This window comes from Topomyia yanbarensis, chromosome 3 (genome assembly GCF_030247195.1).
Source record: "Topomyia yanbarensis strain Yona2022 chromosome 3, ASM3024719v1, whole genome shotgun sequence".
Taxonomy (NCBI): Eukaryota; Metazoa; Arthropoda; class Insecta; order Diptera; family Culicidae; genus Topomyia; species Topomyia yanbarensis.
The window spans coordinates 207,723,033-207,732,692 of record NC_080672.1 but is presented as its reverse complement, the minus strand read 5'-3'; the positions used below and the strand labels follow the sequence as shown (position 1 = coordinate 207,732,692).

Below are 9,660 nucleotides of genomic sequence, written 5' to 3'. Positions count from 1 at the left end.
CATCGACGAGCGGCCCCTCAAAAAGCTTTCATTGCTGTGTTTGTTTGCTTCGCTACCAAGGCCACTCACCTGGAACTCGTGTGCGATTTGTCAACGGACGCATTCATTGCCGCGCTTCGACGCTTTATTGCCCGGTGCGGCTTGCTAACGGAAATCCATTCTGATAATCGTACAAACTTTAAAGGAGCAAAAACAACACTCACGGAAATGCATCGCCTATTTAGCATCAAACACAACAAGGAAAAATTAATCAATGAATGCAGCAGCAAAGGAATCACTTGGCGGTTCATTCCACCTCGAGCACCAAATTTCGGCGGCCTTTGTGAAGCGGCTGTTAAGACAGCGAAGTCCTCTCTGGTAAAAACAATCGGCTGCCGAAAACTTTCATACGAGGACATGGTCACTGTCCTCTACCAGATCGAAGTAAACATGAATACTCGCCCATTAACGCCACTATCCGATGACCCGACCGGATTAGACGCACTAACATCCGGCCATTTCCTGACTGGCGGTCCACTTCTAACCCTTCCGGACCCTCAGTACACCGAAATACCAACAAACCGATTGCGGCGCTATCAGCAGTTGCAACAACTGATTCAACATCACTGGCAACGTTGGCGAAAGGAGTATCTCACCGAGCTCAATCAGCAGTGGCAGAAATTCAGTTCTCCGGTGGACATTCGCGTTGGCCAAATGGTATTGCTGCAGGAGGCTGGAAAACTTTCCGTCGCTTGGCCACTAGCAAGGATCGAAGCAGTTCAACCCGGCGATGATGACATCATTCGTGTTGCAACCATCAAAACAAGAAGTGGAACATACATACGACCGATTCGCAGATTGTTCCCACTTTCTTTCGACCAGCAACTGGCAGTGCAGCAGAAGCAACGAGCAGCAACTGAAAGTGAAGAAAAATGTTAGAAAATTGATCATACTTACCTGTTTTTTCGATGATCCTATATATGTAAATTAGACTTAGCTAATTTAGGTGGCCGGAAATGTTGACGTTTCACACTAGCACTGATCTCAATACAGCATAGCTGTACGATTGACAGATGAAAAGAATGAGCGTGTCGTTCTCACTGTTAAATACAACTGTTATTTGTGTGAATTCTTCTGGATTTCTTGTCACTTGTCACTAATTTGAGTTCGTTCTAACGTTTATTAGTATACAGTACAACTGCTTCACTTCCTCATTGTGTTATTCGGTTGGATAGTTAACTGTTATTTGTGTGAATTCTTCTGGATTTCTTGTCACTAATTTGAGTTCGTCCTAACGATTACTAGTGGGTGTTAGATGTCCATTTTCACTTCATATTTCGAGTTCTTCAGTGGGGTGTTTTTTGACGCCACCAGTGGATGGAGCACTTTTATAGGTTGCTTTGGTGGCAAGCTGCTAACGCAGAGCCTTACCTCCAGAAGATTTACGAGCTGTCCGTTTAGTACGGGCTATTGTCTAAGAAATGTGCCGGTGAATTGTAGAACTTTTTGCAAGTTAGTAATCCAATAAATCGAGAGCGACGAAAATTCACTATCACTTGTGCTGCCTTCACTTTACTTTTCACGGTCGCCATTTTGGATACGTGATATTTTAAACTTTTAGCCTGTACCCTTGTTGGCTGTTTAACATAATGTGATTTATTCCATTTTAAAATCTTACGAGCTAACCTAGCTAACCTAACTTAAACTATTCTATGTACATCAAAATGGGAGGAGTCAGTTACAATTTCAAAGTACATAATTATGTACGGGTAGCGTAAAAAAGGGAAAACAAATCAATGAATAAGTATGTTTGCATTGGTTGCTATCGGTCCTTTTGTTTGGTTACGCAAGGCTGTTTATTTGTCGCCTCAGCATAATAATGACCTAGTGAGAAGGTTGCTATAACAAGTGGTGCGACCCAGAATGGTTTAACTGGAATGCGCTCATCTGGTTATGCAAGTTGGATTTGAAAACGATCGTTCAAGTAATTTACGATCTGTGGGAAAATATGAGTGTGGCCTCGTTTCAAGTGGCCTGACTAAAGGATATGTTAAATTTGGTTTTTAAGACATGTGACCTGAGAAGGATTCACATTGGTGCATGTAGGGATTGGTTTTGTGGGAATAATTTGTGATGCTAGAAAGTAAGTCCGTTACAGTTGAACTACTTTTGCGCAGATAGCGTCACTGTGCCAGTTCGAAAATTATGTAGTACACACATAACACATTACACATCAAACACTTTATTTCCTGACACTAAACTACATTTATTACCTTGCACGTTTATTTAACTACAAAGTATACTCTCACTACACAATATTACAGGCAAAGTACAAATATTCAAACGTCACTACCGAACCTATCGCTAATGAAGGCTGATTACGAATGATGACGTTGGTAATTCGCCGGCGGCCATTTTGGAAGACGGAGTCTACATCCATCGTCAGAAGTGCTGAAATACGGTAGCGAAGCGCTACTACCTGTGGTTCTTCTACACAACGGAAGAAGAAACGAGTCGCAGTTATAAAGTCGAGTACAAGGCCTGTAGTGACAGGCTCCCAGTTGAGTACCTATTCTACTCGACATACAGTTTTTCAAACAATACTGTTTGCATCGTTCGGATCATCGGGTCATGATACGGCTGTCTTGACTACTGACGTTATTATTGAGGATTTGTAGAGAATTGGTAGCAGCTTTACGAGTTTTTTCGGAGAGTTCCTGAGAGATAAAAGATACAAGGCCTATTTGACAGGCTCACCAGGTGAGTACTTGTCCAAATCGATATATCTCTCTTGGAAGGGTTCTCCGCTTGGTATTTTTCTAGGAGACGATTGCTGATCCAAAACTCTCCAGCTCAACTGATCTGACTATGGGTAAAAAGCTGAAACCCAAGATACACGTTCGGGATAGCATCGTAGATTTTATACTGCGGACGGAGAAATATCTCAACAGTAGCCAAGCAACCGACGAACTCCAAATACAGTTTCGTCTGGAGAAACTCGAGGCGAAGTGGGACGAGTTTGAGGAGGTCCAATGCGATATCGAGGGATCGGAGGAACATGAAGAGAACACGGAGGCACATCGGCAAGTTCGGGCGGAATTCGAGGAGAAATATTTCGAGGTAAGGGCAGGGTTGGTTGGCAAGTTAACACGGCAGACTCCAGCGCCGACACAAAACGGATCTAGTTCCGAACCGGCCGGTGTACACACTTATGTGCGACTACCGCAAATAAATCTACCGGAATTTGATGGTAGTTTCGAAAAATGGTTGCCTTTTCATGACACATTTCGAGCCTTGATCGATTCTTCACCGGAACTCAGCGAGGCTAATTACAGGGTTGCTTGGAATGGTTTGGTTGCGCGGTTCTCTAACGGATATCTACTGAAGAAGCGGCATTTGAATGCGATGTTCGTGTTCCCGAAAATCCGGAAAGTGTCAGCAGCGGGTATTCATGACGTCATCGATTGTTTCGAACGTAACACCAAAATCTTGGATCAACTGAGTGAGAAGACTAGAAATCCGGAAAGTGTCAGCAGCGGGTATTCATGACGTCATCGATTGTTTCGAACGTAACACCAAAATCTTGGATCAACTGAGTGAGAAGACTAGTGGCTGGGGAGCAATGCTTACTCATCTCTTGGTATCTAAGCTCGACGATGTCACACAAATACATTGGGAGGAAAGCGTTTCTAATGAGGTCGAACCTTCGTTTACAATACTGGTGGATTTTCTCAAAAAACAAACACGGGTTTTAGATGCAGTTTCGGTGGACCAATCCGTCCGGTTACGTCAAGCAGTCAAGCTGCATCAACTGGGTTCAAATCTCGTCCGGCAAAGGTTTCGGTCAACTCGGCGACCGGAAACAAAGGTCCAAGCTGCGCATCCTGTGGTAATCAGCATTCTATCGCTCAATGTGCGGCATTCAGCAAACTTCCAGTGGACCAACGGCTACAGCTAACAAATTCGAAGCGTCTTTGCAGCAATTTTTTGGGTCGAAATCATATGGCGAGAGACTGTGCTTCCAAGTTTCGGTGCAGAACTTGCTCTAAAAAGCACCATTCTCTTCTTCATCCTGGATTTCCTGGTTCTGGTATTGCCTACACCTCCACTGCTTCTTCTTCAGCCACACAAAGCATACAAGCTACGGCTCCATCAACCACTGGTGGTGCATCGAACTCCGGTGGTACAGTAACAAGTTCGGTTGCATAATTTCCTCAAATATGGCTATGGGGCTTTCTGGAACACATGTTAACGGCGGTGTTTAAAATAAAGGACAGCTGGGGTAGAACGCATCTCGCTAGAGCATTGTTGGATTCCGGTTCTTAAGCGAATCTGATGTCGGAGAATTTGTCTCATCTACTAAAACTACCTAGACGAAATAAAAGAGTAGAAATCAGCGGTATTGGGTGCTCAAAGAAAAATATAGCTCACGAAGTTTCTGCTGTTGTTTCGTCACGGGTTTTGGATTTCTCTATGTCAATGGACTTTCTGGTTTTGAGGCAGGTAACAAGCGACCAGTCGTCTACTTCTTTACCATTGGCAGATTGGAAACCGCCAAACGGCATGGAGCTAGCCAATCCGGAATTCTTCGTCTCTGTTCCGATCGATTTGGTGCTTGGGTCTCAATTCTTATACGATTTTCATCTACTCGATGGTGGCCGGATACAAGTTTGCAAACTCGGAGCTCCTTTGCCGATATTCGTAAATACGGTATTTTGAGTAGCTGCGGGCGGGTGAGTCGGAGTGGTCTACAACAAAAGCTACCGTTAGTTTTAGTTGTCACGTAGCGATAGCTGAACCGCTAGATAAGATCATCGAGAAATTCTGGACAATTGAGGAGATGTTAGAGAAGCCACTTCGATCACAGGAAAAGAAGGACTGCGAACAACACTTTCAAAGCACGTTCACCCGTGACGAATCGGGACGCTATATAGTACGGTACCCAAAACGGAATGGGTTCCACGACAAAATCGGCGATTCGAAGGGTGCACCCTTACGACGATTTCGACAACTAGAAAGGCGTTTGGAAAGGGGTTCTGATTTACGTGACCACTACAACGAATTCCTACAAGAATACCTTGCAATGGGCCATATGCAACTGATCGGAGAAATGGAGTATACACTGGATGAAGGGCGCACTACTTACTATTTGCCCCATCATCCTGAGTTTAAAGAGTCTAGCTCTACGACCAAGATATGGGTAGTGTTCGATGGATCAGCGAAAACCACTACAAATCACTCGCTCAACGACACTCTACTTACGGGTCCAGTAATTCAGGATGAGCTGCTGGACATCATGGTCCGTTTTCGCAAGCAGTTGCAGATGTGGCCAAAATGTACAGGCAGGTACACATTCACCCGGAGGATGCGTCGCTTCAATGGATCCTGTGGCGCTTCGATCAGGCTGAACCGATCAAGGTGTACGAGCTACAGACGGTCACTTACGGTTTAGCGCCATCATCTTTCCTTGCCACTCGCGTACTTAAACAGCTTGCCATAGACGCCGGTGACAAATACGAGTACGCGAAATGTTTGCGAAGCGAAGTTTAATCCCTTATTACCTTCCACAGCTCTAGAGGAGCAATCCACGCTACATTTCGATGCAGAAACAAAGGTGAAGACGCTTGAAGTAGTGTGGGAGACAGGAACGGACCAACTGTGTGTTGAGATACGAGTAACGGAATATGACGATCAATGGACAAAAAGGAAGATATTTTCGGAGATTGCGCAATTGTACGACCCGCTTGGCATCGTGTCACCTGTGATTGCTTGGGCAAAAATTTGGATGCAGCACCTCTGGTTAGTTAACGTCGACTGGGATGATCCGATTCCACGCGAGATCGAATCTAAATGGAATGATTTCCATTCACAGCTGCCCCTACTGAAGCAATACAAAGTTCCCCGTTATATATTTACACCAAAAGCTACAACAGTTCAATTCCACGTATTCTGCGATGCATCGGAAGTAGGCTATGGAGCATGCATTTACGCTCGCTCAGCCAGCAAGGAAGTAAAGCTCAAATCCAGCTCATTGCAGCAAAATCAAGAGTCGTGCCAATCAAACGTCTTAGTTTACCGCGCTTTGACCTGTGTGCTGCATTATTGGGTGCCAAACTCTATACTAGAGTATCCGCAGCGCTGCGGATGGAGGGAAATCCTTGCTGGTTCTGGTCAGACTCGACGGTCACGTTGCACTGGATCGCAGCATCCCTAAACACTTGGGCAATCGCACATCTGAAATCCAGCTACTGACACACGGACATCCTTGGAATCACGTGAAGGGTACGGATAATCCGGCGGATCACGTTTCGCGTGGTATGCTGCCGGCAGATTTCATCGTCGACATTCTTTGGAGGAGTGGTCCCGGATGGCTAGCAGACGAAGTGGATAAATTGCCGAAGCATGCACACCCGCTTCTTCCAAACGAGGACATCCTGGAACGAAAGAAAACGGTTTTAGTGGTTCAGTCAACGTCGCAGGAAAATCCGTTATTTGAGCGCTATTCTTCATTCGGGCGTCTAGTTCAAATCACTGCTTACCTTCGTCAATTCATCATACGCTGCCGCTCTAAACATCATGATTATGAAGCATTCCTTTCGACGGTGGAGCTGCAAGAAGCAAAGGAAGCTTTAGTAAAGGTGGTTCAACAAGAAGTGTTCCCAGAAGAGTTGATTCAGTTTAAGCAAAAACGTCCGGTTCCCTCGAAATCACCCCTGAAAAATCGATATCCTTTCCTAGACGAGAATGGCATAATACGTGTCGGTGGCCGGCTGAATTTCTCCAACGAAACCTACCAAACCAAGCACCATATGGCTCTTCCCAACAAGCACCCCCTATCTCGTATAATTGTAGTGCATTTCCACTCGCGATGTTTTCATTCTGGCCCCCGAATGACCCTGGCAACACTGCGTCGAGAATTCTGGCCGCTTCGCGGAAAAACTCTTGCCAATTATGTGTGTCGCAAATGTACAATTTGTTTTCGCCATAACCCTTTCCCTGTAGCCCAACCTCAAGGACAGCTTCCCAAGGCACGCATTGTCCCTAGTCGACCATTCTCAATCACCGGTGTCGACTACTGTGGCCCTATATACTTAAAACCTTTCCATCGACGAGCGGCCTCTCAAAAAGCTTTCATTGCTGTGTTTGTTTGCTTCGCTACCAAGGCCACTCACCTGGAACTCGTGTGCGATTTGTCAACGGACGCATTAATTGCCGCGCTTCGACGCTTTATTGCCCGGTGCGGCTTGCTAACGGAAATCCATTCTGATAATGGTACAACCTTTAAAGGAGCAAAAACAACACTCACGGAAATGCATCGCCTATTTAGCATCAAACACAACAAGGAAAAATTAATCAATGAATGCAGCAGCAAAGGAATCACTTGGCGGTTCATTCCACCTCGAGCACCAAATTTCGGCGGCCTTTGTGAAGCGGCTGTTAAGACAGCGAAGTCCTCTCTGGTAAAAACAATCGGCTGCCGAAAACTTTCATACGAGGACATGGTCACTGTCCTCTACTAGATCGAAGTAAACATGAATACTCGCCCACTAACGCCACTATCCGATGACCCGACCGGATTAGACGCACTAACATCCGGCCATTTCCTGACTGGCGGTCCACTTCTAACCCTTCCGGACCCTCAGTACACCGAAATACCAACAAACCGATTGCGGCGCTATCAGCAGTTGCAACAACTGATTCAACATCACTGGCAACGTTGGCGAAAGGAGTATCTCACCGAGCTCAATCAGCAGTGGCAGAAATTCAGTTCTCCGGTGGACATTCGCGTTGGCCAAATGGTATTGCTGCAGGAGGCTGGAAAACTTTCCGTCGCTTGGCCACTAGCAAGGATCGAAGCAGTTCAACCCGGCGATGATGACATCATTCGTGTTGCAACCATCAAAACAAGAAGTGGAACATACATACGACCGATTCGCAGATTGTTCCCACTTCCTTTCGACCAGCAACTGGCAGTGCAGCAGAAGCAACGAGCAGCAACTAAAAGTGAAGAAAAATGTTAGAAAATTGATCATACTTACCTGTTTTTTCGATGATCCTATATATGTAAATTAAACTTAGCTAATTTAGGTGGCCGGAAATGTTGACGTTTCACACTAGCACTGATCTCAATACAGCATAGCTGTACGATTGACAGATGAAAAGAATGAGCGTGTCGTTCTCACTGTTTAATACATATGTGTAGAAACTTAACGAAAGAAGTGAGAGACATTGAAGAGAGTAGAGAGGGGGATAAAATGATGAGAGGAAGTCTGCAACATATGTTTTTGTAACTTTCTGTGTATGTGGTATGAGTTTAAAATTATCGTCATTCGTAATCAGCCTTCATTAGCGATAGGTTCGTCACCGTTCGTAGTGACGTTTGAATATTTGTACTTAGCCTATAACATTGCGTGTGAAAGTATAGTTTGTAGTGAAATAAACGTGTAAGGTAATAAATGTAGTTTAGTGTCAGGAAAGTGTTTGATGTGTAATGTGTTATGTGTGTACTACATAATTTCCGAACTGGCACAGTGACGCTATCTGCGCAAAAGTAGTTCAACTAAAACTACAGATGGACACGGTAAAATTCGGTACGGACTAAAAATTACGGAGGAGCGCTATTTGGTAAGGGTCACAACATATACAAACTACGAATTCAGCTAAGCTGCAATCACAAAAATACTCGAAGTCGGAAAATTTAAAATAAATCAAGAAATAAATATGAACTAAACAGTAAACTAGGAAGTTAACGACAAGCTTAGCAATCCCAAGATTCGATTCAAATCGAAACAATTAACAAAAAGTATTAAAACCAAATCAAGTTAAAAATGTAGCGTAAAACTAATCGATCTATGTTAACAAACTACGAAATCAGCAAAGTTGCAACCATAAAAATACGAAAAGTCGAAAATAAATACGAATTATAAGTAAAATGTAAAAAGTTAATTTCATTCGTAGCAATAAAATAAAAAATTATTAAATAATTTGAATAAAAATAGATTAAATTTTTTAGAGCTATGTATATACACTCTGAGTCCAGCAAGCCTCCAACCAAAAAAAAAACGCGAAGTCGGAAATCGCAATATAAAAACTGGAATCGGCAAATTGATTCAATAAGGAAATATGATAACAACTAGCAGAAAAGTCGAATTAAAAAAAAAATTGAAATCTATGACTCACCAAAACCACAAAGCCTGATGTCAAACATTTAGCCAGTAGATCACCTTTGGTTCTTAGCAAATGCGTCCAAGCTTTTTGTGCTAAAAAACGTGTTTAATCCACCTAACAGTGTGATGAGACATTTCTTATAACTCTTATCACTCTTCGGATATTATATCGTTTGAGAGTATTTAGAACTTGATGCTTCGCGATGTTTTTGATAACACATACTACATGGGATAGTGGCAGGACATACCAACGAATTATTGTTAATGCTCTGTTAATAAAATATCTATATTGTGGTGGGAAAACTGAATTTTCTTAAAGGGGTTATATATTGTACTGAAACAAAAAAACGATTTTTTTTAATCGATTTGAAGTTTATATTTTACTCAAATTTCCAACGCGACTGAGAACTAAGAAATCAACGCTTTTTCTTGAAAAGGGCGATACTAGCAGTGATACCATTCAAAGATAATCAACAGTGTATATTTCCAGACTTGGTTTTATTTCCTATTTAAG

At 43.4% G+C, this 9,660-nt stretch overlaps 2 protein-coding genes across 2 annotated transcripts; both read left to right on the top strand.

Moving 5' to 3' along the window:
- Positions 1-4,458: 4,458 nt before the first annotated feature.
- On the top strand, positions 4,459-7,499 carry LOC131687599 (uncharacterized). Its single transcript, XM_058971686.1, has 6 exons — positions 4,459-4,647; positions 4,703-5,278; positions 5,326-5,485; positions 5,550-5,989; positions 6,225-6,819; positions 6,982-7,499. The coding sequence occupies exons 1-6, from the start codon at positions 4,459-4,461 to the stop codon at positions 7,497-7,499; spliced, it is 2,478 nt and encodes an 825-aa protein (XP_058827669.1).
- A 12-nt stretch (positions 7,500-7,511) lies between these two features.
- Positions 7,512-8,000, top strand: LOC131687598 (uncharacterized). The gene has a single exon (XM_058971685.1). It carries the CDS (start codon positions 7,512-7,514, stop codon positions 7,998-8,000), a length of 489 nt encoding a protein of 162 aa, XP_058827668.1.
- Positions 8,001-9,660: the final 1,660 nt, after the last annotated feature.